We start from the raw sequence: 27,644 nt of genomic DNA, 5'->3' as shown, positions 1-27,644 counted from the left end.
TGTTTCCTACATGCTGGAGGCCAAGCTGGCTGCTGGCTCTTGGGTGTTGAGTACAACAGAGTGATGCTCAGAGGCATACAGCACAGTGATGCTCAGAGTCATACAACAGAGTGATGCTCAAACACAGAGTGATGCTGAGCATCACACAACAAAGTGATGCTGAGAGTCATACAACAGAGTGATGCTCAGAGTCAAACAGCAGAGTCATGCTCAGAGAACCTCTCCTGTGGGGGACAGGCTACAAGAATTGGTGCTGTTCAGCCTGGTGAAAAGAAGGCTCCAGGGAGATGTGAAGGTTGTGCCTCTTGCCCTTTGTTCTGCCACTCTCCACCAGCTACTTACTTTGACTACTTGCTGTGTTTTAAATCATCAAGTGGAGCTGCAATTGGGACATGCAGGCCAGGAAGAAACCTTCACTGGGGCAAGGTCTAAACTTTGGCTGTGGACAGCCTGTGACATGTGTCAGAGATTCCAAGGAAAGAGTACACAAAGATGGTTTAGATAGTCATGAGGTGTTGGATGATAGGTTGGACTTGATGATAACCAACCTTATAGATTCTAGGAATAGAATAGAATAGAATAGAATAGAATAGAATAGAATAGAATAGAATAGAATAGAATAGAATAGAATAGAATAGAATTAACCAGGTTGGAAGAGACCTTCAAGATCATTGAGTCCAACCTATCACCCAACACCATCTAATCAACTAAACCATGGCACCAAGCACCCCATCAAGTCTCCTCCTAAACACCTCCAATGATGGTGACTCCAGCACCTCCCTGGGCAGCACATTCCAATGGCCAGTCACTCTCTCTATGAGAATTTCTTCCTAACCTCCAGCCTAAACCTCCCCTGGCACAGCTTGAGACTGTGTCCTCTTGTTCTGCTGCTGACTGGCTGGGAGAAGAGACCGACTCCCACCTGGCTACAACCTCCCTTCAGGGAGTTGTAGAGAGCAAGAAGGTCTCCCCTGAGCCTCCTCTTCTCCAGGCTAAGCAACCCCAGCTCCCTCACCCTCTCCTCATAGGGCTGTGCTCCAAACCCCTCTGTGATAGCACTTCAGCTGGAGAAGACAGCAAAACCCATCAGACAAACATGCTGATGGTTTGCAGGGAAAGTTGTCCTATTAATAGAGTAGAGTAGAATAGAATAGAGTAGGATAGGATTGGATAGGATAGGATAGGATAGGATAGGATAGGATAGGATAGGATAGGATAGGATAGGATAGGATAAAGTTGAATTGAATTGAATTGAATTGACCAGGTTGGAAGAGACCTTTGAGACCATTGAGTCCAACCTATCACCCAACACCATCTAATCAACTAAACCATGGCACCAAGCACCCCATCCAGTCTCTTCCTAAACACCTCCACATAGCATATATATATTTCCCAGGAAATAAATCACAACTGTGATCCTGGAGAGAAAAGGCTAAAATCTCTTCCTAAAACTCACGAAGGCAAAACACTCCACTGGATACCAGAGAGGTTTGGGTTTGGGGTTGTTTTTTTTCCTCTTCTTTTAATTTAGCAGTAACAAGGTCTACAATACATTGACTCACAAAGAAAGTGAAGGTATGAAACCACATTCTTCATACTGATATGGGACATTCTGGACTTTGTAAATACCCTTTCTCAAGGGAGAAGAGTTCTGGACACCCAATGAACATCTTTTGCAACAACCCGTGGTGGGAATTTCAACTTTGAACAGTGATGGTGTTTGGTGAACCTTGTCCATGGAGATCCAGATGCTTCACAAACGAGTGCAAAGCTCAGAACCTCACTGTACAGAGAGAAAGGGGAGGGAAACTGAGGCACAGTGCTCTGCAGTGGCTCGCCAGGGTCAAGCAGCAGGCAGCAGAGATCTGGACATCAATCTCAGCTCTCTGGCTCCCAGTCAGGGCCCAGCTTGCCAGGCCACAGTCTCCCAGTGCAGGTGGGTATCCATCCAGCAGTTCATCTCTTAGACAGGTATATCTTCTTTCACCTCTCCTGCTGTCCCATTGGCTCCATTCAGTCCTGCTGGCTCCTTGTCTTCCTCCTCCTCTTCCTCTTCTTCCTCTTCTTCTTCCTCCTCTTTCGCTGGCTCTGCTTCTCTGCCTCCGCTCAGGAGGGTGGCACTGGAGAGGTGGCCGAGGAGCTGTCCCTCCCGGCGGGACTCGGCCAGCTCCTTGGCGCAGCACACCGGGGTGTTGGTCTCGTAGGTGCTGTGGAAGCTGTTGTAGTCAACCTCATAGAAATCCTTCTCCAGGGTGAGGACGGGAGTGAAGCGATGTCCCCACAGCACCTCGGTGTCCATGTAGGAGCTGCGAGCCTGGCAAGTCATCCCTGGGTGGAAAGAGAGGGATGGTAAATGCAGAGCTTCCTTACGTGCTCACCCGAGCGCCTGCCCCGCTTAAAAGCACTTTCGTGTCAGCGCCGTACCCGAGTGCTCTGGGACACACAAAAGGTCTTCCCTTAGCAAGCCTCACAAAAGCCTCCCCCATGAAACAGCTGAGCACCACTGCACCTTCAGACTCTTGCCTGAACCTTCTGCACGTGGCTCTGAAGCCTGCTACCGCTAAGCAGCTTCTCTGTGTCCTCACATTGCTCTGCTGAGGTGTGGCTTGTGGGTGATACTAAAAACACACCTGGTGAAGTGTGCCAGAACAGCCTCCAACCCTGCCAACGTGCCTCAAACCTTCAGCCACCCAGCTCCTAAGCAACCACTGCCCTCCACTCACGTTGCATCTGACCCCATCCCTCTTCACCACCAGCAGATCAGCATCCTGCGCTGGAGCTAAGACACCGAAGTGGAGAGGGCTCTTATGAGTGGATCTTACCACTCTTATGATTTCATGGAATCATAGAATTGTCAGGCTTGGAAGGGACCTCAAGGATCAGCCAGTTCCAACCCCCCTGCCATGGCCAGGGACACCTCACACTACAGCAGGTTGCTCAGAGCAACCTTAAATCAGCCTGGCCTTAAAAACCTCCAGGGATGAGGCTTCCACCACCTCCCTGGGCAACCTGTGCCAGGCTCTCACCACCTTCATGGGGAAGAACTTCTTCCTAACATCCAATCTGAATCCACCCATTTCGATTTTTGCTCCATTCCCCCCAGTTCTATCACTCCCTGACACCCTAAACAGTCCCTCCCCAGCTTTCTTGTAGCCCCTTTCAGATACTGGAAAGCCACAATAAGGTCTCCTTGGAGCCTTCTCCAACAGCTCCAACTCCCTCAGTCTGTCCTCATAGAAGAGGTGCTCCAGCCCTCTAATCATCCTTGTGGCCCTTCATTTATACACCAGACTGGCTTTTTGAACACCTCTGGGAGGGTTCCACCCAACTGCATTGGGTTGGTAGAACCAAAATCCACACCACCAGTGAGTCAAGACCACAAGCAGGTTGAATTCCATGGGTTTGTGGATTGGATGGACAGCGGAAAATAGAAGCTGGTGCTTGCCAAGCTGCTTCTCAGCCCCAAGGAGCAGAGGTGGCTTGAAGTTCCAAGAGAAGCTTTGCAGAACAGGGATGAGTATTCAGCATTGGCATAACTGCAACCAAGCTCTCTTGGAATCATTTGCCAGTGTCAAGGTTGACTTTGTCTTCTGTTTGTCCTAATTATGGAACCAAGGACAGTGAAATCTGGAAAACCTGACCTCACAAAGTCCCCTCTCTGATCTCTCTTGCAGGATGAGGGATAGACCAGACTTGAACACATCCAAAACATGCACTTGATTCACTTCCTCACCAGTGCTTCCAAGTCTAACTCCTACAGCCCAAAGTACAGAAAGAAAGATCCAAAGCAATGCATAGGGGGGGAAAATACCAGGGTCAGATATCTTCTCCCCATGTGAGCTCAGAGGAACCAGAAAACTCCTTTCCTGCAGGAAAAAAGCAGTGACTTTTGTGCACAGATGACTGTTTTGTTCTCCTAATTGCTACAGCCCATGAAAAGACACCCACAGAAGCAAGCCCTCTGGAAAGCTTCGCTTGTCTCTTATTGCTTTCCTTAGTTTAAAGCTCTCCAGCAGGAGTTTATTAGGCTGCTTTGGTTCTTGAGGTGTTAGAAAGGAGGGGAGGAGGGGGGAGTGGTGGTGTGTGGAGACACAGGAAACACCAAGAAATTTCCAGCTTTGCATCACAGATTGAAAAGCCAATTTTATTTTCCCTTTCTTTTTCCCCCCACCAAGAAGAGCTGCAGGAGTATTTGCTTCTGGGCAGGAACAACAAGTACAGTTAGTCATAGTGTTCCAGTGTGCCTGCTTCCTGGCCAGGAAGGAACTGGGATGTGCAAAGCCTGCTATGATAAAAAAAAAAATAGAGAGAAGAAGAAAAATCATCCCAAGTGGGTTTTGCCTTTGGGAGAAGCTCTGCTGGGCTACAGGATCTCTTCAGGAAGCTGTCAGCGTGTGCTGGTAAAAGCCAGTGTGGAGCCCACTCCTGATGATGGTGACACTATCATGTGCAGCATCAGCTCTCCTGGGCTCCTCAAACCTCAAGGTGAAGACAGAGATGGTTTTGCTCTAGGAATGACAGACCTCCAAGTGCCTCCTCCAAGCCTTGAACACTGGAGCAGGCTGCCCAGAGAGGCTGTGGAGTCTCCTTCTCCAGAGAGATTCCAAACCCACCTAGGTGTGTTCCTGGGTGATTTACTTTTATTTCTGATTTATTTGTGTCCAGTTCTGGGGCCCTCAGTTTAGGAAAGATGTTGACTTGCTGGAAGGTGTCCAGAGAAGGGCAACAAAGCTGGGGAGGGATCTGGAGCACAGCCCTGTGAGGAGAGGCTGAGGGAGCTGGGGTTGTTTAACCTGGAGAAGAGGAGGCTCAGGGGAGACCTTATTGCTGTCTACAACTACCTGAAGAGAGGTTGTAGCCAGGTGGGGATTGGTTTCTTCTCCCAGGCAAGCAGCACCAGAACAAGAGGACACAGACTCAAGCTGTGCCAGGGGAGGTTCAGGCTGGCTGATAGGAAGAAATTCTTCCCAGAAAGAGAGACTGACCATTGGAATGTGCTGCCCAGGGAGGTGATAGAGTCACTGGAGGTGTTTAGGAAGAGCCTAGATGAGGCACTTGGTGCCATGGTTTAGTTGATTAGATGGTGTTAGGTGACAGGTTGAACTTGTTGATCTTGAAGGTCTTTTCCAACCTTCCTGTGTTGAGGGCTTCAGAGGTGGACACAGTTCTCCAGGTGAGGTCTTATGCCCTGAACTCCAGAGAAACCATCCTAGTTATGTTCTGAACCCCAAAGACACCATCTCAGTAATGTCCTGAATCCCAGAGACACCATACTGGTTATGTTCTGAACCCCAAAGACACCATCCTAGTTGCATCCTAAACCACACAGACACCATCCTAGTTATCTCTTGCTGCCAGTACTCAGTTAAGGGAGTAACAACACAAAGCTTTTAGCAGCCAAACACTCCACACAGCCAGCATCCTGCCATAGCTGCTTTCTGTAACCCCAGGGGTACCTGGAGCCAGCACAGCCATGCAACTTGTAATTGCTCCCTAATCCCCTTTGAATCTCCCTGTTAGCACACGTGCAGTGGTGCTTTAATTGCGTGGGGACAGGCCACTTGGCAGCTCCCACATTATCCAGTGAAGAACCAGCATTGTCTCTGCTTCGAATTCCATTAAGTGCCTGCTTTGCAGGCTGCCCTGTGCTCTCCAGCCTGGTTAATTAATGCATCTCTAATGTCCCCAGCTAATTATTGCCTCTGGAGCTACAAAAGAGAAAAAAAAGAGAGATGACAGGAGAGGTGTGGAGCAATAAACTTTGCTGTTGTTGCCAGGACATAGGTGTTCAAAGAGGGACTGGATGTGGCACTTGAAGCCATGGTTTAGTTAGTCATGAGGTGTTGGGTGACAGGTTGGACTTGATGATCTCTGAGGTCTTTTCCAACCTTATTGATCCTATGATTCTATGATTCTTTTCCAACCTTATTGATTCTATGATTCTATGACCCTATGACTCTATGATTCTATGGCTCTGACTCTATGATTCTATGACTCTGACTCTATGACTCTATGATTCTATGACTCTATGACTCTGGTTCTATGACTCTATGATTCTGTGACTCTATGATTCTATGACTCTATGATTCTATGTCTCTGCAGCCACCAACCCTTGCACACAACCTGCCCTATGGGCTTGCAATGTCTCCTCAGTTTCAGCTTGCAGTGGGGCTTGCAAACTTCTCTCTTGCAAAAATAACCACAGTATTTATGGGCCTGAAACAGACCTTTTCTTAAAGTAGCCATTGCTGCATGTTTTGGGTTGAAATGTTTGGTTGTTCTCTACATCTCCCTGATAGGAGGTTGGAGTGTTGGTCTCTTCTCCCAAGGAACAAGTGATAGAAAGAAAGGAAATGGCCTCAAGTTCCCCCAGGGCAGGTTTAGGTTGCATATTAGGAACAATTTCTTTGCTGCAAGAGTGGTCAGGCATTGAAACAGGCTGCCCAGGGAGGTGGGGGGAGTCCCCATCCCTGGAGGTGCTCCAGAACTGTGCAGACATGGCACTGTGGGCCATGGTTTAATGTGCATGGTGTTGTTGGGTCGCTGGTTGGAGCAACGAGTGCAGAATAACAGCATTGTTTTGTTTGGGAAAGCCTTCTAAGATCACTGAGCACCATGGCCATTAAATCATGGCCCACAGTGCCATGTCTGCACATTTTGGGAGCACCTCCGGGGATGGTTACTCCCCCACCTCCCTGGACAGCCTGTCCCAATGCTTGACCAGGGAAGCTTCTCCTTGTACAGCAGCAGACTAACACTCGAGAGCATCTGAAGCTCTAAGCTGTCTCAGAGGGCTTTGCCAACCTTAATGACTCTGTAAGAGTAATAGTTTGATAGTAATGATTCTCTGTAGTAATAAAAAGTGGTATTTGATGACTTGGGCACCTCATTTAAATAAGCTTCATGCCAAAAGCATATCCTTGGTTCCCCTCTGTCAGCCTGGGTGAAAAATAAAGCCATAAAGATTTCCCTGTATCAAGTCTATCGTGTTTTCCAGCTCCTGAGACCATTACCAGTTGAATTTTCTCCTAAACAATCTGGCTTGGAAAAAAAACCAAAAAACCACATAGAAGAAGAAGAGAAAAGTCTGCTCAATGTAAATTTGTACAATCTGTCAGTTGTGTGTGGAAAATGTGAAGTGAAATGTGAAATCTTCAGCTTTCAAGTGTTGGCTACATCTTTCTCAGCTCCTCAGTCAGCAGCTTGGCTTTCAGCTGCAGACAAGCCTCACATTTCAGTGAAACCAGGGACAGAAAAAAACAACCCCAAACCCAAACCACAAACCAAAACAACAACCCCCGCCCCCAACCACCCCAAACCCCAATTTTGCACAAAGCTAGAAGCAGATGCAGCAATTTTTCAACAAAGCTGGAACCAGTTTCAGGCTCTTTCAAAAACTGGAGGCCAGAGGACTGTCTCCTGGTTTCCAGCTCTCTATTAAAGACTGGGGAGGGTTTTAATGATAATTTCACTACAGGAAAATCCTAAGCAGTTGTTTTTTGGGGGGGCTGGCATCTGGAATCACTACTCCACAGATCAATATCAGAGTTTAGAATAGAGTAGAACAGAATGGAATATAACAGAATGGAATAGAATGGAATAGAATAGAATAGAATAGAATAGAATAGAATAGAATAGAATAGAATAGAATAGAATAGAATAGAATAGAATAGAATAATAGAATAGAATAGAATAGAATAAACCAGGTTGGAAGAGACCTTTGAGATCATCGAGTCCAACCTATCACCCAACACCATCTGATCAAATAAAACCATGGCACCAAGCACCCTATCAAGTCTCCTCCTAAACACCTCCAGTGATGGTGACTCCACCACCTCCCTGGGCAGCACATTCCAATGGCCAATCTCTCTTTCTATAAAGAATTTCTTCCTAACATCCAGCCTAAACTTCCCCGGCACAGCTTGAGACTGTGTTCTCTTGTTCTAGTGCTGGTTGCCTGGGAGAAGAGACCAACCCCCACCTGGCTACAACCTCCCTTCAGGGAGTTGGAGAGAGCAAGAAGGTCTCCCCTGAGCCTCCTCTTCTCCAGGCTAAACAACCTCAGCTCCCTCAGCCTCTCCTCACAGGGCTGTGTTCCAAACCCCTCCCCAGCTTTGTTGCCCTTCTCTGGACACCTTTCAGCAGCTCAACATCTTTCATAAACTGAGGAGCCCAGAACTGGACACAGGACTCCAGGTGTGGCCTAACCAGTGCTGAGCACAGGGCAGAATGACCTCCCTGCTTCTGCTGGCCACACTGTTCCTGATGCAGGCCAGGATGCCATTGGCCCTCTTGGCCACCTGGGCACACTGCAGGCTCATGTTCAGCCTACCATTGACCACTACCCCCAGGTCCCTCTCTGCCTGTCCACTCTCCAGCCACTCTGACCCCAGCTTCCTGGAGTCATCATCCCTGGAGGTCCCAAGAGGGGATTGGATGTGGCACTTGGTGCCATGGTTTAGTCATGAGGTCTGTGGTGACAGGTTGGACTTGATGATCTTTGAGGTCTCTTCCAGCCTTGGTGATTCTGGGATTCTGTGATTCCTGTTTAAAGCAGCCAGAGATGGTGACCTAAACTTCCTCCCGGCCTCCAGCAGATGGAAAGGTACAGAATATGCTGCTCTGGGTATTAAACCAAGGGTTTCATTACATTCAAAAGCAGAGAGGAGGACTGATGTCAGGGGAACCCCACTAACAAGGCACTTTTCTGTCATCAAACCCAGCTGGGATCAAGCAGCTTTCCACCTTATCAAAGACAAAGGGATGTTAACACATCCTGACAAAAAGCAGTTGTTTGATGGCTCCCCGGGTGAGGAGCTTGGGATTTCTGCAGCGTGCTCACAGGGAGCTGCACATTGCAGAAGGTTTCACTGCTTCAATACCACTGATTATGCAACTGGAGCAGAGCTTCTGCTGCTGGAGGTGGGGATGCCCCTCGGTTTCCAGGTCTTGTACATGGAATATTTACTTAGAATTTACTTAGAATTTACTTAGAATTAACCAGGTTGGAAAAGACCTTTGAGATCATCGAGTCCAACCTATCACCCAGCACCATCTAATCAACTAAACCATGGCACCAAGTGCCTCATCCAGTCCCCTCTTAAACACCTCCAGTGATGATGACTCCACCACCTCCCTGGGCAGCACATTCCAATGGCCAATCTCTCTTTCTGGGAAAAATTTCTTCCTAACATCCAGCCTGAACCTCCCCTGGCACAGCTTGAGACTGTGTCCTCTTGTTCTGTTGGTGGTTGCCTGGGAGAAGAGACCAACCCCCACCTGGCTACAACCTCCCTTCAGGTAGTTGTAGACACCCTCAGGTCACTGGTTGCAATCAAACTTTGTTATCACAAACCAAATCTAGCTGCATTTGCATCTCTTTGCCTGCCCAGAGATGAACCAGCAGCCTCTCTCCAGCTGTTGGAGGATGTGTATCATCCTCAAATGGACCATCATAACCAGCAGCTTAGAGGGAGAGGGCAAGGGGCCCCTAAAGCAACCTGAGAAATTGCCCCAGGCTGATCTCAGCAGCAGCAGAGTTGAATATTTCAGCGCTGCTCCATGGGCTGAACTTCTCTCGGTGGGTAGAGACATCTCAACCCCTGGGGCTCTCAAGACAACATTTTTCATCAGCCTAAAATTAACTCTCCTCATTGAAATGCCACCGAGCTCTGTGATTATCTGCTGGTGAAATGTCATGTGGCTGCTGCCTGTGTGTTTGCCATATTTGCTGGGCTGGCTCTGCAGCTCCAGCACAGACATTGCTGGATGGGATTCCACAGCCCTGTCCTTGCTTTCATACCCTGTTGGAGGCAGGGTATGGCTTTCCTCCTCCTATTGCATGCACTAAAGCTGCCTGAGACACCCTCAGCTCCAAACACACTGCAAGAGCACAGAGAAAGGTCTGGTAGGCTCTGAGGTGTAGTGACAGACTGATGTGAGTTAGGGTGACAAGGAGCAGCTCTGTAAATGTGAAGTTCTACCACTCTCATGAAGCAATACAAGCCTTTAGATTAGCATCAGCAATTGGAGAGTTAGAAAATCTATTAGTCCCTCTGTGTTAATTAGGCCAAAGAACAGTGTAACACCCCCCCCAAAAGTCAATATTCCTCCAGCTCAGAAAGGAATATTGGAAGGTAGAAGCATGGTCCTCCAATTATTTGTGCTTGTCTCCTTCAGGGGAGGACATGTCTGGGATTGATTCACTTTGATTTTTATGCAATCAGATTTTAATTTATCTGAGTGCTCTCCAGGCCTGAGAAAGCTCCTCAGCTCTGGGAATGGAGAGAGGAAAAGGTAAGGACCTTATGATTTAAAGATCTTGATGTCTCTGTCAGAGAGAGCCTCAGCCCCAAGCTTACATCACATAACTCCAGGCCTCTCACAATGGTATTTATCATGTCTGCAGAGACACTTCAGATGGCCAGCCTGCCAACATCCACCTCTGGAGGACAATTCAGCTCATGGAAAGAATGAATGGAGACCTCTCTCTCTCCTCCCTATTATTACATAAGCAGCTTCTGTAACAGTTCTGCCAGGTCCTTCTTGCACAGGACAAAATGCTGAGGGAGCTGGGGTTGTTTAGCCTGGAGAAGAGGAGGCTCAGGGGAGACCTTCTTGCTCTCTACAACTACCTGAAAGGAGGTTGTAGCCAGGAGAGGGTTGGTCTCTTCTCCCAGGCAACCAGCACCAGAGCAAGAGGACTCAGTCTCAAACTGCACCAGGTGAAGTTTAGGCTCAAGGTGCTCAAAGTTCTTCCCAGAGAGAGTTGTTAGCCATTGAAATGTGCTGCCCAGGAAGGTGATTGGGTCACCATCCCTGGAGGTGTTCAAGAGGGGCTTGGATGTGGCACTTGGTCCCATGGTTTAGTAGTCATGAGGTGTCGGGTGCCTGGTTGGACTTGATGATCCTTGAGGTCTTATCCAACCTTATTGATTCTGTGTTTAATTCAGGATATCTGATGCTGTGGCTGTTTCTTTTGGGCCTGGAATTTTTACTACATAGAGGTGGCTAAGTGGAGGTGTAGAAAAGCTGCTCTTTGCCTACCCTCTTGCAAGGACAGGAGGAGCTAAATTACTTCTAATCGTTAAGCCACTTTTCATCACACCGACTCTAAGCCAGGAAAATATATTGGATAAACTCTTTTCCCTAAGAGTTTATTAAAGCTCCATTTAGTGACAGGGATAATTGAGCATCTGGACTCTCTCTTGTGGCTTATTTAATGGTGCTGGGGAAAAGAGGTAAGGAAAAGCAGCAAGGACCAAAACAATCATAGAAACATGGAATCAATAAGGTTGGAAAAGACCTCAAAGATCAGCAAGTCCAACCTGTCACCCAGCACCTCATGACTACTAAACCATGGCACCAAGTGCCACATCCAGTCCACTCTTGAACACCTCCAGGGATGGGGACTCCACCACCTCCCTGGGCAGCACATTCCAATGGCTAACAACTCTCTCTGGGAAGAACTTTCTCCTCACCTCCAGTCTAAACTTCTCCTGGTGCAGCTTGAGACTGTGTCCTCTTGTTCTGGTGCTGCTTGCCCCCACCTGGCTACAACCTTCCTTCAGGGAGTTGGAGAGAGCAAGAAGGTCTCCCCTGAGCCTCCTCTTCTGCAGGCTAAGCAACCCCAGCTCCCTCAGCCTCTCCTCACAGGGCTGTGCTCCAGACCTCTCCCCAGCCTCATTGCCCTTCTCTGGATACGTTCATCATCCCAGAGCATGACCATACTGGACACTGTAGATGTGGAATGAAGTCTGCAGGACAGATACAGCAAATCTGATCAGAAACTTTGTCTCCTTTTGCCCTTTGTTAACCTCTCATGGAACCAAGAGAGTGCCTCAACCACTCTGAAACATCAATTGGTTAAGACCCCTGCCAGGGCTGCCTGCTGCAGCTGGCTTCGTGGGTGAGTTGTGCAGCAGCTGTGGGTCGCTGGAGATCTCTCACTGGAATAATGCAGTGTTTGTTTTCTGTTTGCAGCAAAAGCAAAACATCACATTTCAGGCTGGCTGGGAGGCTTCTGGTGTGGTGGTGCTGTTGTTGTTATTTATCCTGTTAAAAATTCAACTCAAAAAACCCAAAACCACAACATTTCCTTTGTCAACAAAAGAAAAACAACAGCAAGCTGAAGGAGTGCTTCAGGAAATTCAAGTCAGCTTGAAGACACAAACAAAGGTTTAAAACCAATGGCTTGAAGCCTTTAGGAAATTCAAGTCCCCTTCAAAGCACGACCATGGGTTTAAAAATCAATGATGTGAAGGGTTTTGGTGACTCTCTGAAATTTGTTCTATGCCTTTTGTTTGAAACTATTGACCATCTTTGCCTGCTACCGGGTCAGAATTGAATTTAAATGTCAGAGAGAAGAGTTATTTGCTTGAGAGGAGGCAAGCCATTGCCTTTGTGGTGCGTGTGTGGTTGGTTAAAGCTGCTGGAGGTGGTTATCAAATGGCTGGGCTGAATTTTCAGAGGTTTGTAGAATGGTTTGGTTTGGAAGTTACCTTAAAGATCATCCAGTTCCAACCCCCCTGCCATGAGGAGGGACACCTCCCACCAGCCCAGGTTGCTCAAGACCTCATCCAACCTAGCCTTGAACACCACCAGGGAGGGTGCATCCAGGACCTCCCTGGGCAACCTGTTCCAGTGTCTCATCACCCTCACTGTAAAGAGTTTCTTCCTAATCTCCAACCTAAATCTGCCCTTCTCAGGCTTAGAGCTCCCCAGTTGTACCTCTGAGCTCTGTGATGGTGGTTCCCAATTTTTCACGGGGGTTACTAAGGGAACAAATGCTCTGCTGCATTTTTCACTACCCTCTCCCTTCTATCAATGTCATGATTTAATAGAAGCCATGCTGGAAGCAAATGACACCTCTCCTGGAAGCAAATGACACCTCTCCTGGAAGCAGATGGGGCTTGAGCAGTACGATAGGAAATAAAGAACCTAACGCATTTGCTTGGAGTGAATTTGAAGGCCTGGAAGCAGGGATTAATATCCCCCAAGCTGCTTTATCAACATTACAAAGTGTGAGGACAAAGCAGGAAAGCACAAACAGTGCAAGCAGCTCTCACTGTGGCAAAATATCACCCCCACCAGTGACCATATGTCATTGATAAAACCAGCCCAGCCTCTGAATCAGACAACGCCATCAGCTGAGCTCTGCTCTGCTCTGCTCCCAGCTCAGTGCAAACTGCCTCTTCCAGCTTCAATTTGGGGATTTCAAAGCCTGCCTTCAGAGACCAGAATAATTCATTTCCACAGATGTATGCTCCCTCATGTCATTACATGCTGGCCTGGACAATCCCTCTGGGAGAGGAGCCCATTTGTAAAGTGATGTTATTCTGATGCCATGCTTTTAATTTGGAGGTTGTTATTGATAATGACTTCCTCTCAGACAGAGCCAGCAGAGGTTGAGCTTTCAGGAGAGGAAGGCAGCGCTGTCACTGTGCAAACAGAGTCTGATGGTGTCACTGTGTGATGAGCAAAGAGGCTTTGGACAAACAGGGGACTGCATTTCACTCTCAGGAGGTTCTAGTATCTACTAAATGATTAGGCTACACAATGAGCTTCCACTGCAAGTCTTTGCCTTTGATAGTCTTTTCCACCCACTCCTTCTTTTGCCACATCCCTACAATCCTCTGCTGAGAAAGATTTGCCTGCTAATGCCAAATGAATCCCTCTTTGGCCATACAGTGCACCAGCCCAGGTACAGTGCAATCCACACATCGTTTCCATCAGCTCCCTCTGGAAAAGTCACCTCTTGCTTCTCACCTAATGACTAAAAGGCATTCTGGGAAAGTGAATTAACTCTCCAGAGAGCTATCCTGAAGATCAAAGATCTGAGAGGAGGGAATTTGAAAGACTGTTTCCTTTTACATCTGGTTGTTTGGAGATCAGTAAGGACAAATCTCAAGAAGGGGACAACATTAAAGGTAAGCAAGGGACAGAATCTGTGTGGCAGGGTGCTGACAGCACTGCACACTCCTATCAAGCTGAACCCCCTTGCTAGTGTTTCAGAGAGAACCCACCCCAGAACCCCAGAACCCAAAGACACTGGAAAGAACCTACGAGGAGTATGGAGCACAGCTCTATGAGGAGAGGCTGAGGGAGCTGGGTTTGCTTAGACTGCAGAAGAGGAGGCTCAGGGGAGACCTTCTTGCTCTCTACAACTACCTGAAAGGAGGTTGTAGCCAGATGGGGGCTGGTCTCTTCTCCAAGGCAACCAGCACCAGAACAAGAGGACACAGTCTCAAGCTGCACCAGGGGAGGTTTAGGCTGGATGTTAGGAAGAAATTTTTCCCAGAAAGAGAGATTGGCCATTGGAATGTGCTGCCCAGGGAGGTGGCGGAGTCACCATCACTGGAGGTGTTTAAGAGGGGACTGGATGAGGCACTTGGTGCCATGGTTTAGTTGATTAGATGGTGCTGGTTGGACTTGATGATCTCAAAGGTCTTTTCCAACCTGGTTATTTCTATTTCTATTCTATTGTATTCTATTCTATGCTATGCTATGCTATTCCATTCCATCCCATCCCATCCTATCCTATCCTATCCTATCCAGTCCAATGTTCCTGCTAAAGCAGGGTCATCCATGGAAGGTTGCCCGGGATCTCAATGTCCAGGCAAGGTTGGGATCTCTCCAGGGAAGGAGACTCCACAACTCCTCTGGACAGCAAAATCTCGATGCCACGATATACTCCATTCCCCGCACCGCCCCCCCCCCTTTCCCTCCCCTCAAGACTGTGAGACTGTTTTGTGACACCTCCTTACCTGTTGCTTCCACCATTCCTTCCAGGATGACCACGATTTCAAACTCCTCTTTCTCCAGCTGGGTGCGGGACATCTCCCAGAAGGGGCTCTTCTCGTTGATTTCGTGCGAGATGATGAGAGGCGACACCAGGAACAACCTGTCGTCTCCAGTGTCAAATCCCACGTTGATATCCGTCTGGTTCAAGGGGATAAACTCTCCTTCTTTGGTCTGTTTGGATTTAATCAGTTTGGCTCTAATGGAAGCCTCGACAATGTGGGAATTGCGGAGGTCTCCCACCCGGAACATGAGGCAGAGCTTCTCATCCCTCATGGAGATCACGGCGTTGTTGGAAAACATGAGGGTTTCAGCCCTCTTCTTTGGTTGGCTGATCTTGACAAACATGCATCCCACCATGAATGCGTTGACAATGGAGCCCAGGATAGCCTGGATCAGGAGCAGCACGATGCCCTCCGGGCACTTCTCCGTTATGACCCTGTAGCCGTACCCGATGGTCGTCTCGGTCTCGATAGAAAACAGAAAGGCAGAAACAAATCCACTGAGGTTTTCGACGCAGGGGATCCAGTTCTCATCTTCCAGGTGGTCCAGGTCTCCCCGGATGTAGGCAATGAGCCACCAGATGAACCCAAAAAACAACCAGGTGATGGTGTAGACCATAGTGAAGACAAGGAGGTTGAAACGCCACTTGAGGTCCACCAGCGTGGTGAAGAGGTCGCTAAGGTACCGGTAGGTTTCCTGGACGTTGCCGTGGTGGACGTTGCATTTGCCGCTTTTCTCCATGTAGCGCTGCCGTGGCTTCTTCCCCTCTGCGGAGATGAGCCTGGTTCTGTCAGTGGCGATGGGGACATCATCCCGAGCCTGCTTGGGTATCTTCTTAGGCTCTCTGGATGCAACACCAATGTCCATGTCCTGGTTCATGAAGATCCGAGAATCTCCGGCCATGGCTGGGCTGCGGGGGAACAGAGGAAGAATGTTTAAGAGGGGAGGGAAAGAGCTGAGGCCATGCTGCAAGTTTTGCCACAGTGGTTTTTGTGGAGGGTTTTAGTGTGGGTTTTTTGGTTTGGTTTTGGGGGTTTGGGGTTTTTTTGTTTGGTTGTGGAGAAGAGGAGGTGGGGGTTGGTCTCTTCTCCACCACCAACCAGCAGAATAAGAGGACACAGTCTCAAGCTGTGCCAGGGGAGGTTTAGGATGGATGTTAGGAAGAAGTTCTTCCCAGAAAGAGAGATTGGCCATTGGGATGTGCTGCCCAGGGAGGTGGTGGAGTCACCATCACTGGAATTAGAATAGAATAGAATGGTTTAGGAAGAGCCTGGATGAGGCACTTGGTGCCATGGTTTAGTTGATTAGATGGTGGTGAGTGATAGGTTGGACTTGATGATCTCAAAGGTCTCTTCCAACCTGGTTAATTCTATTCTATTCTATTCTATTCTATTCTATTCTATTCTATTCTATTCTATTCTATTCTATTCTATTCTATTCTTTTTTTGGTGTTTGTTTGTGTTTGGGGTTTTTTTGGTTTGGTGGTTGGGGTTTTTTGTTTGATTTTTGTTTCTTTGGGTTTGGTGGGGTTTGATTGGTTGGGTTTTGGTTGGTGTTTTGTTTATTTGGGGGTTTGGGAGAGTTTTGGGGGTTTTTTTTGTGGTCCTCAGATTATAGAATCATAGAATTGTCAGGGTTGGAAGGGACCTCAAGGATCACCCAGTTCCAAACCCCTGCCATGGGCAGGGACACCTCACACTACAGCAGGTTGCTCAGAGCCCCATCCAGCCTGGCCTTATAAACCTCCAGGGATGAAGCTTCCACCACCTCCCTGGGCAACCTGAGTCTCACCACTCTCACAGGGAAGAACTTCTTCTTAACATCCATTCTGAATCTCCCCATTTCTAGTTTTTGTTCCCATTCCCATTATATTTTTCCACTCCCAATACTTTTTTTTCCATTCCCATTATATTTTTTTTCCCCTACCCAAAAAGCTGCTTGAGATCACAACTAGGATGAAAGCAAAGCTACATCAAGAGGTATCTTCACGAGGGACTGGAGCCTTTTGATGCCTCAGGTTTTGGGTGCACACCAAGGGAAAGCTTAGGCATGGATAGAAACTGCTGAGCACCACTTGTCTACCTAAAGCCCACAGAAGTCTGAATTATGCATGAAGGTTTCCCTTACAGTCAGCAGAGAAAGGCTCCTCCAGGGATGATTCCCACTTCAGGAGTGCTGAGTCACCCTTCTGGAGGTACCCAGCCCCCCTCCCCCAAATTCTTCTGGGAGCCTGGGCTCCAGTTGTGAGACAGGCTTTTAATGAACGACTCGGGTTGGGTGTCTGAAGGTGTGAGGCACCCAGGCTGACTGCTCATCAGCTGTGGGGGACTGTGATCAATCTGCGGACCTTCTGAAGAGCTCTGGTGAGAAAACATCCCTGTGTTCCCATGAGAAGCTGGAAACTCCCTTGGACTGGGTGTTGGAAGATGAGAAACCACAAGATAAGATAGGAGGCCACCTGAACTAGCTTAACAAGTAACTATAGCAATGCCACCACTAACCCATGAGGATCTTGAGAAGAGTCTGTTAACCAATCACATGCAGCCACACTAACAAGATAGATACAAATATGTGTTGCTTGCTGGACTAAAAGGACTCTTTTGTCTTTCTCTATACTCTGCTTGCATTTTATCTTGCTTGCTCTGACCGTCACCCTCTCCCCATCCCTATCCAGCGACAATCAGCCACCCCTATCATTTCAGCTGACCTCAGACAAGTGCTCCAGACACCCTGAACAGGCAGCTCTGGAAGGTCCTGCTGTCCACACACAAAACTCCAATTAACAAGGGACAAACTAGTCCAAAATGATGCCTGAAATGAGTTTTGCCAGCAGGAGCAGGGAGGTCACTGTGCTCCTGTACTCAGTGCTGGTTAGGCCACACCTCGAGTCCTGTGTCCAGTTCTGGGCCCCTCAGTTTAGGAAAGATGCTGAGTTGCTGGAAGGTGTCCAGAGAAGGGCAACAAAGCTGGGGAGGGGTTTGAAGCACAGCCCTGTGAGAAGAGGCTGAGGGAGCTGGGGTTGCACCAGAACAAGAGGACACAGTCTCAAGATGGGCCAGGGAAGTTTTAGACTGGATGTTAGGCAGAAGTTCTTCATAGAGAGAGAGAGATTTGCCATTGGAATGTGCTGCCCAGGGAGGTGGTGGAGTCACCATCATTGGAGGTGTTTAGAAGGAGACTGGATGAGGCACTTGGTGCCATGGTTTAGTTGATTAGATGGTGTTGGGTGATAGGTTGGACTCAATGATCTCAGAGGTCTCTTCCAACCTGGTTTATTCTATTCCATTCCATTCTATTCCATCCTATCCTATCCTATCCTATCCTATCCTATTCCATCCTATCCTATCCTATCCTATCCTATCCTAGCCTATTCTATTCTACCTGAAAGGAGGTTGAAGTGAGGTGGGGTTTGCTCTCTTCTACCTAGTCACTAGTGACAGCACAAGAGGAAATGGCCTCAAATTGCACAGGGAATGTTTAGGTTGGAGATGAGGAAGAATTTCTTTGCTGCAAGAGTGGCACTGGACCAGGCTGCCCAGGGAGGTGGTGGAGTCACCAACTCTGAAGGTGTTAACAAGATGTGTGGCCATGGCACTTTGGGACATGGTTTAGTGGCCACGGTGGTGTGGGGCTGGTGGTTGGACTGGATGATCTCAGAGGTCTTTTCCCAGCAAAGTGATTTGGTGATTCCACGCTTCTGTAACGTAGCATCCTGCTTGCAGGGATGATTATCTGCTCCTTTAAACCCAGCTCCATGAGAAAAAAAAAAAAAAAAGGAGTCTCAGCTCTGGATGCAGGGCACAGACAAACCTTCTGTGAAGGACTAATCAGGAAGCCTTAGGGACATCAAAGGTAGAGCAGCAATATTCTCCGTGCCGCTCGTTCCCCGCATTGTCCTCTGCAAATCCCATTAAAACCTAACTAAATCTATTACTGCTCCCTCTATCTTTAATCTCCTTACGCCTCTGTGAATGAGAAGAGGTGTAGAGATACAATTAAGAGTATCCTGGGAGAGACAATTTGAAGACTGAGCAAAGTGGCTTCATCTTTTCGGTATTAAAAAGCACGGAAGGGTGGGCGGGGAGGAAGCAGGGAGGCAGGATGAATAAATGATGCAACAAATTTCCACTTCCATTCCACCCTAGCCAAGTCTGGTTAACAGCAAAAAAATTACTTGTAGCCCTTGTATAAGTCACCATCAATCATTCCTCCAACGAAGCAGCCAGAGCCTGTTGCTGGAAGCAGCCCTGCTGGCTCTGCTCACCAGGGAGTCCAGCCATCTGCCCACAGCCCCGGCCCAGAGCTGCTTCCTGCTGGCACGTTTGCCTGCTGTGAAGGGTTTGGGGGCAGGGATGAGCCAGTGCAGCCACAGGAAGGGGGTAAATAACAGGGGATTAATGATGCTGGGATCCTAAGTGAGGAGGAATCAGGTTTGTTATCCTCACTGCACGGGGTGCATGCTCAGGCACCACTGAAGATGAGCCAGTGTGTGTCCAGCTGGCCAAAAATACCAAAGCATCCTGGCTTGGGTCATCAACAGTGTGGCCAGCAAAAGCAGGGAAGTGATTGCCCCCCTGGACTCAGCCTTGAGTACTGGGTTCAGTTTGGGGGTCCTCACTCCAAGAATACCTTGAGGGGCTGGACTGGGTACACAGAAGGGTGACAAAGCTGGGGAAGGGTCTAGAGAATAGTTCTGGAGAAGAGGAAAAGAAGGCTGAAGGAAGACCTCATTGCTCTCTACAACTTCCTGAAAGGAGATTGGAGCCAGGTGGAGGTTAGTCTCTTCTCCCAAGTAACAAGTGATAGGATGTGAGGAAATGACCTGAAATTGTGCCAGGGGAGGTTTAGGTTGGAGATTAGGAACAATTCCTTTCCTGCAGGAGTGGCCAGGCATTGGAACAGGCTGCCCAGGGAGCTGGGGCATGAATCATAGAATTACAGAATCATTAAGGTTGGAGAAGACCTCTAAGATAAAGTCCAACCATCAACTCAACATCACCATGGACACTAAAGCATGTCCTTAAGTGCCATGTCTATGTGTTTTTGAACACCTCCAGGGAGGGTGACTCCACCACCACCCTGGGCAGCCTGTTCCAATGCCTGACCACTCTTAGAATATTACTTTTGCTCTGTGTATCTCCTGATCAATCTGAAATTACTCCATTTGGACTAGAAGTTTTTAACTGAGGGGAAGCTTAGGCTCAAGGTGAGGAGAAAGTTCTTCCCAGAGAGAATTGTTAGCCATTGGAATGTGCTGCCCAGGGAGGTGGTGAAGTCCCCATCCCTGGAGCTGTTCAAGAGGGGACTGGACGTGGCACCTGGTGCCATGGTTTAGCCATGACGTCTGTGGTGCCAGGTTGGACTTGCTGATCTTTGAGGTCTCTTCCAACCTTGGTGATTCTGTGAAACTAGAGAAGGGCAGATTTAGGTTGGCTTTCAGGAGGAAGCTCTTCACAATGAGAAATCCTGCAACGGGCTACCCAGGGTGCTGGTGGAGTCACCATCCCTGGAGACAAATAAGATCAGCCTTGATGTGGCCCTGGGCAGCCTGATCTAGTTGGAGGTGTCCCTGCTGACTGCAGGAGGATTGGACCAGATGACCTTGGAGGGTCCCTTCCAACATAATGCAGTCTGTGACTCTGTAAAAGGTTTGTGAGCAGCCTGTGTAGGAAAGTAAAAGCAGGCATGTGGCGCATGTGGTCAGCGTAGAAAGGATTGTTTCAAAGCTAATTTCATTCTAAAATGATCCTTGAAACTGAGTTTTGTTTACCCTGTGTGAGAGAGCACCATCGATTTCAGGACATTGATTTATAGTGGGAGGCTTTGTGGTTTAGGCTCAAAGAAACCACAAAGATCTTGAAACATATTAAAAAGAAGAGAACAGAAGGCAAAAGAAACACCCCACCCCACCCCAAAACAATCCCCAAAGCCAGAAACCCTTAGAAATATCACTCTGATTGATGAGTGTGTGGTGGAACCTGCTGCAGCTGAAAAAAGCACTCAAGGGACTGGCAGTACCAAAGCTCTAATGCTATTGATCTTTAGCAAGAGGTCAAGGGAGATCTTCCTGGAAACCTTCAGAAGATCTTACCAGGGTCCATTAAAACAGGAACTCTCCTGCTGAATGAGAACTTTACTGACAGCTTTGGTGGCAGTGTGATCTCTCCTAAGGTTTAATCATAGAATTGTTAGGCTTGGAAGAGACCTCAATGACCATCCAGTTCCAACCCCCCTCACACTAGATCCACATCCAGCCTGGCTGCAAAAACCTCCAGGGATGAAGCTGCCACCACCTCCCTGGGCAACCTGTGCCAGTCTCTCACCACCCTCATAGTGCAGAACTTCTTCCTAACATCCAATCTGAATCTATCCATTTCTAGTTTAGCTCCATCCCCCCAGTCCTATCACTCCCTGACACCCTCAAAAGTCCCTCCCCAGCTTTCTTGTAGCCCCCTTCAGATACTGGAAGGTCACAATAAGGTGTCCTCAGAGCCTTCTCCAGACTGAAGAGCCCCAACTCTCTCAGTCTGTCCTCATAAGAGAGGAGCTCCAACCCTCTGATCATCCTTGTGGCCCTTCTCTGGACATGCTGCAGTACCTCCAGATCCTTCTGCTCTCCCATCATAAATAGAATAGAATTAACCAAGTTGGAAGAGACCTTTGAGATCATCAAGACCAACCTATCACCCACCACCATCTAATCAACTAAACCATGGCACCAAGTGCCTCATCCAGGTTCTTCCTAAACACCTCCAGTGATGGTGACTCCACCACCTCCCTGGGCAGCACATTCCAGTGGCCAATCTCTCTTTCTATGAAGAACCTCCTCCTAACATCCAGCCTAAAGCACAACCTCAGTATGTGGCTATTGAAATAATGAAACAGATTAATCTTTGGCTTCGATTTGCTTTAGTTCCCCAGCTTTAAAATGGATGGCATGGATAAAGCTGCTCTGGGGGCTCCTAGACATGGGAATCTTCCAGGAAATTTGCTGTCAATCCCTTATCATTGTAAGTTCTGTGGGAAACTTCAGCAGCAATGAGAAGATGCTCTACATGAAGCATGGTGGCTACAGAAGGATTTGGTTGACTCCTTCACTGTACAAGAGACAGCCACTGACTGCTATCCAGCAGAAACATCTCTGCTAGGTCTCCATGCAAGCATCTCGTGGAGACTTAGGCTTCCATTTGTAAATCACAGCCCACAGCCAAGAGATCCATGAGGTGAAACTGCCTCTTTTAGTCACAGGCACTGTCCTGTTCCTCTGGAATTTACCATCTTTGGTTAAAGGAGGCCAGGATCATAAAAATGTCACTTTTGTACAACGTTGCTTTCCTTTTGGAGAGGCTAAAGGAGAGGTGAGTCAGTGCATTATCAACCCTGCAAAGAGGGTTTTTTTGATCAGGCTTGCTGCTGCTCAGCTTTTGCCCAGATGACAGGGTGACATTTAGGACTCTGAGATTTGCTGAAGAAGAGTCAAGCTGGGGTTAGGTGTCTCCAGGAGGCATTGGCTGGCAAAGCTGCCTACAAGCTCTGCCTGACAGCACTGATGTACCTCCTGATAGCTCCAGGTCTTCAGGATAGAAATTGGCTGAACTCTGTACTCAGCACTGGTTATGTCATACCTTGAGTCCTGTGTCCAGTTCTGGGCCCCTCAATTTAATAAGGACATTGAGACTCTTGAACGTGTCCAGAGAAGGGCAACAAGGCTGGGGAGGGGTCTGGAGCACAGCCCTGTGAGGAGAGGCTGAGGGAGCTGGGGTTGCTTAGCCTGGAGAAGAGGAGGCTCAAGGGACACCTTCTTGCTCTCTACAACTCCCTGAAGGGAGGTTGTAGCCAGGTGGGGGTTGGTCTCTTCTCCCAGGCAACCAGCTCCAGAACAAGAGGACACAGTCTCAAGCTGCACCAGGGGAAGTTTAGGCTGGAGGTGAGGAGAAAGTTGTTCACAGAAAGAGTCGTTGGCCATTGGAATGTGCTGCCCAGGGAGGTGGTGGAGTCCCCATCCCTGGAGGTGTTCAAGAGGGGATTGGATGTGGCACTTGGAGCCATGGTTTAGTCATGAGGTGTTGGGTGCCAGGTTGGACTTGCTGATCTTTGAGGTCTTTTCCAACCTTATTGATTCCATGATTCTATGAAGGTGAAACTAGAAAAGTCTGCAAGAAACTGCTTTCCTTTGCTGACTATGATTCCACTTTAAATCATCACTAATCTTGCTGAAGTAAATGCAAGTTTAGGTGGAGACTGAATTTTCTTCTGCAGAGCTCTAAACTGGTCTAAAAGGAGCCTGGAGACAGGAATTTGTCATTGCTTGTCTAAAACTAATACTTGGGTTTGTTTTCAACCTGAGGTGCATGGGTTTGTGCATTATGAGAATAAACCTGAGATGGAACAATCCCCTGCTCCAGGACAGGTGAGGGCTGACCTGCTGGGAAGCAGCTCTGCAGAAGAAGGACCTGGGAGTGCTGATGGTTGTCCATGAGGCAGCAGTGTGGCCTTGGGGCCAAGAAGGCCAAATGTCTCCCAGGGTGCATTAAGAAGAGTGTGGCCAGCAGGCTGAGGGAGGTTCTCCTCACACTCTCTGCTGCCCTGGGGAGGCCATACCTGGAGTATTGTGTCCAGTTCTGGGCTCCCCAGTTCAAGAGAGGCAGGAAACTGCTGGAGAGAGTCCAGTGGAAGGCAATGAGGATGCTGAGGGGCCTGGAGCACCTCTGTGAGGAAGAAAGGCTGAGAGTCCTAGAGCTGTTTAGCTAGGGCAGAGGGAGACTTGTGGCACTTCACTAATGAATGTGTGCTTCCAAAGTTCCCTCATCCCAGCAATTGCTGTTCAGAGCATAGCCCCACTCAGCACTGGAGGAGGAAGATGCCTCTCACTTGTATCACACCACAAAGGGTGACTGATGGTTAACTAGACACTTGCTAATGAAGCAGAATGACTTTGTTCTTGTTATGGAGCTGGGCTGATGAGGGCTCCTGTCTGCTTGGAGTTCATTAAGCTGAGAAATCCCAAACCAGAAGGTGTTCAGGCTTCAAAAGAAAACATCTTGTAAGAAAATCTCACTGGGTAGGAAGCTAATATGAAACAAAACAGAGCTTTTGGACATTTGCACTTCACTTTTATCTGCTAATTATCTCACAATCTATTCTTCTCCCCAGCAGTGCTGGATAATCACAGCTCTGATATCCCTGAGCCCTTTCATTGTCAGTTGAGAGGTGGAAACGTGTCCCCTCCTTCCATTCCCAGATGTCTCACAGTGTTCAGTGCAGGCATCACATGCTTTGAAATGTTATTTATTTATGTATTAAGGTCTGTGGAACAAGGAAGTGCTTGAAAAAATTGCTGAAAATTGGAAAATGCCTCATGAGACATCAGCATGAGCCCAGGCTAGAGGGATTTGCTCTAGGATAGGGATTTGCTGGAGGACAGGGACTGAAGGACATGGGGGTTCCACAGCACAAGGGATATCTGCTACATGATAGAATCATGGAATCATTACAGCTGGAAAAGACCTCCAAGATCATTGAGTCCAACCATCAACCCAACACCTCCTTGGCCACTAAATCATGTCCCCGAGTGCCATGGCCACATGTGTTTTGAACACCTCCAGGGATGGGGACTCCACCACCTCCCTGGGCAGCCTGTTCCAATGCCTGGCCATTCTTGCAAGAGAGAAATTGTTCCTAATCTCCAACCTAAACCTGCCCTGGTGCCTGCTGAGGCTATTTCCTCTTGTCCTACTGCTAGTTCCTTGTGAGAAGTAACCAACGCCTACCTCAGTCCAGCCTCCATTCAGGTTGTGATGCACCACAGTTTCTGTGCCTAGGTGGATGGGAGGGTATAATCCATGTACCTTCCACTTAATGACCTTATACTTCATAGAATTAAAGAAGATAGGCATGAAAACTCCATGTGCAAAGGATCTGATCACAATATTATACTCCTTGATGGTTCTCTCAGTCTTGAATAGGTTAGGTTTTCTTTACCAACAGATAAAGCCTGAAAATCAACCAGTTTGAGCCTTCCACCTCCAGAGAAGTGACTCTGCCTGGGTGCACTCTCTGTCTCTGTCCCTTTAACCCAGCCTCTATTTTTAGGGGGACCTCATGGTGTCATTGAAAATCTGACCTTCCTCTTTCATCCAGCACGATGGAACAAAGACAGAGACACTTTTGTCTGGAGGAGACACTCTTGTTTCTCCTGCTACTGGCTGCTCACCCACAGCATACACCAAATACTGGGGAAAGCAGAAGCTCAATACTAGGAGAAAATCCTGCCCCAAGAAGGTGAAGGTTCTCCACTGGTTGGATATTTCACCAGTATGGCAACTGGGAATCACCAGGTAACCCAAAGATACAACTGAAGGATGTTAATACCACTCCACACTTATCCTCTAACTTGCATCCAAGCTGTTCAAAGCTGGACTGACCCAATACAGGCTCCTTCTGCCCCAAAATGTTCAACAGTGCTGCTGAAGCCACTGTGCAGGCAAGAGAAGATGAGCTAGAGAGAGGCAAACTGCCCTACCTAGCACCAAGCTGCTGGTTAAGTGCCTACGCTCATCACAAGTGTCCAAGGTGCTCTGCTGACCCCAGACTGAACAGCCAGTGGGTGACTCATAGAGAAATGTCCAGAGATTTGTTTCAGAACATATCTGTCCCCAAACTCTGCCTTTTTCAGTGTCTTCAAGTAACTGGGTTGGAACCTTCCAGAGATGGAGAATTTTGTCTCTCCTGGGAAGCAGAAACGATCCTGATCCTTTATCTCCAACTTAATAGGAACAGTGGAGGAGACAACTGAACCCCAGAAGTGAAGTAACTCCCCCAGCTGCCAGGCACACTTCAGACAGAATCATAGAATCAATAAAGTTGGAAAAGACCTCAAAGATCATCAAGTCCAACGTGCTACAGAAGACACTGGTTGCTTGAATTGGTCTGAGAAATAGTGTGCTAAGCCACTTTGGTTTCCCTCTGAGCTCCTCTGTTCTAAATCCAAGGTAGATGTCTATAGAAAAGGGGGAAGGAGGAAGGACCTGCTGGGTGACAGAGCCCCCAAAGCCCAATGGTAGGCTCTGTTTCTTGGGACAGGGACACTTTGTGCCAGCTCTCACTTGGTTCCTGGAACTGTCAGGTCCAAAGCAAAAAAGGGATATGATGTCTCAAAGCCAGCATGTTATTCCCAGCCTAATTCAAAAGGGAGAACTCTGGGCACCTTTTGGACTGATGCAGCAGGACATTGAAAATAATAACAATAACAATAATAATAACAGTAATAATACTAACAGTAACACTAACACTATCAATAATAATAATAATAGTAAAAACAACAACAACAGCAACCAGTCTTGTTTCTACCTCCCAGAGCCATAAAACCTCCCAGAGATTCCCAGGGCATTAAACTGCCTGAAGATGCAACTTCATTGTCTGGAGACTACACTGTGAGGGCTCTTTAAACCCCCATCTGACTAATAAGCATCTTAATTACAAAAGAGTCTAATCTTTGACTGCAGGTGAGGATTATGGAGTCGCTCTGTGCAATTCAGGGCTGCTCACTGCTCAGTCCCCCCCTGCCCATTATATCCCAGTGATCTCCCCTGATCTGGTAGCTGAACAGTTGATCATTTCAAGCATCTTTTCCTGCAGAACACCTTTAGCAGATCTGACAGTGCCTTTATCCAAGATCAGCATCTAAATCCCCAGCTCCCTACGGAGTTCCCTAGCAGCTGCTAAGTTAGACAACAGCACATCTCCAGCTTGCACCCTGGCTGGGCTGGGGAGAGAAATCTGGTGTTGAGCTGACCTAATACTTCAGCCACTTGTCCTCCTGCTTTTTGGGCTCCTGGTCCTTTGCAGCCGGAGAAGAAAAGAAAGTGGGAGAACAAACCAAAAGCAGGCAACTTACTTGCTAAGAGCAGCTCCGCATCAGCCTTGTGCCGTGGTGCTTCGGGGATGCTGGATGGTGACAGGACTGAGAGGTAGGTAAAGAAGCTGCTGGAGAAGTGCCCGGTCCATGCCATCACCAGAGAGCTGGGGTCGTCTTCTGGTCCTTGGGATCTCCCCTTCGTTCTTCCCTCTGCCTGGCGTTAGAAAACATTGATGTGGCACTGGAGGTTTGGATGCACACGCCCTGTCCCTGGGTATCCCTGGTTTCCCTAGCCCTGGGTGACCCTGATTTCTCTCGCTCTCTCAGAGCTGCCACATGGGCTACAAACCCTCACCCTCCGCCGCCGCAGGGCTACTTCTGTCTGTCCGGCGTCTGCATTCCCGGTGGGATAAGGCTTTGGAAAGCGCTAAGGGAGAGGGGAGGGAGAGGAGAGCATGTGATGGGGAGCATGATCCGCTCGGAATGAGCAGCGAAGGGAAGGGCTGCAGGAAGGGAAGCCCGGCAGGGAGGGGTTTGAGCTGCTGATGTGCACAGAAAAGGCTGGATCGGGGCGGGGGGGTGGGGGGAAAGAGGCGTGCTCGGAGCCCGCAGATAATCAGGCACTGTGCTCCCTCCCCTCACCACGGGTTTTACCCTCCCTGTCAGCCCCCTAAACTGTAGGTTTGTTTCTCCTCCCCGTGGCAGCTTCTCCTCTCTCCTGGATTCTCCTTTCCCGGTTTATGGGATAGGATTTCGGGAAGGCTGTGTTCTTGGTTTAAAACCGAGGAGGAGGAGAGGGAGAAAGCAGAAGCTGCAGGTTTCACATCTACATCTTCAGCAGCAGCAGCATGGAAATTCTCTTCCGGGCTGGAGCAAGGAATCTGGGATAAGTGAGGAGAGGAGGGAGAGGGTGATTCCTTTCCCTTGCTTGTCAACCATCGAGCTGCTGAAATGGTGTTGGCTGACTGAGTTGTGCTGTTTGATC

At 48.4% G+C, this 27,644-nt stretch overlaps 1 protein-coding gene across 1 annotated transcript; it reads right to left on the bottom strand.

The window, feature by feature from the left end:
* Positions 1-1,511: 1,511 nt before the first annotated feature.
* KCNJ5 (potassium inwardly rectifying channel subfamily J member 5) lies at positions 1,512-27,209 on the bottom strand. Its single transcript, XM_009906478.2, has 3 exons — positions 26,699-27,209; positions 14,766-15,712; positions 1,512-2,328 (listed from the first exon to the last, which is right to left on the bottom strand). The coding sequence occupies exons 2-3, from the start codon at positions 15,703-15,705 to the stop codon at positions 1,964-1,966; spliced, it is 1,305 nt and encodes a 434-aa protein (XP_009904780.2). The 5' UTR covers positions 15,706-15,712; positions 26,699-27,209; the 3' UTR covers positions 1,512-1,963.
* Between the last annotated feature and the right edge of the window lie 435 nt (positions 27,210-27,644).

This window comes from Dryobates pubescens, chromosome 34 (genome assembly GCF_014839835.1).
Source record: "Dryobates pubescens isolate bDryPub1 chromosome 34, bDryPub1.pri, whole genome shotgun sequence".
NCBI classification, from domain to species: domain Eukaryota; kingdom Metazoa; phylum Chordata; class Aves; order Piciformes; family Picidae; genus Dryobates; species Dryobates pubescens.
The sequence above is the reverse complement of the archived record's forward strand: the minus strand, read 5'-3'. Positions and strand labels throughout refer to the sequence as shown.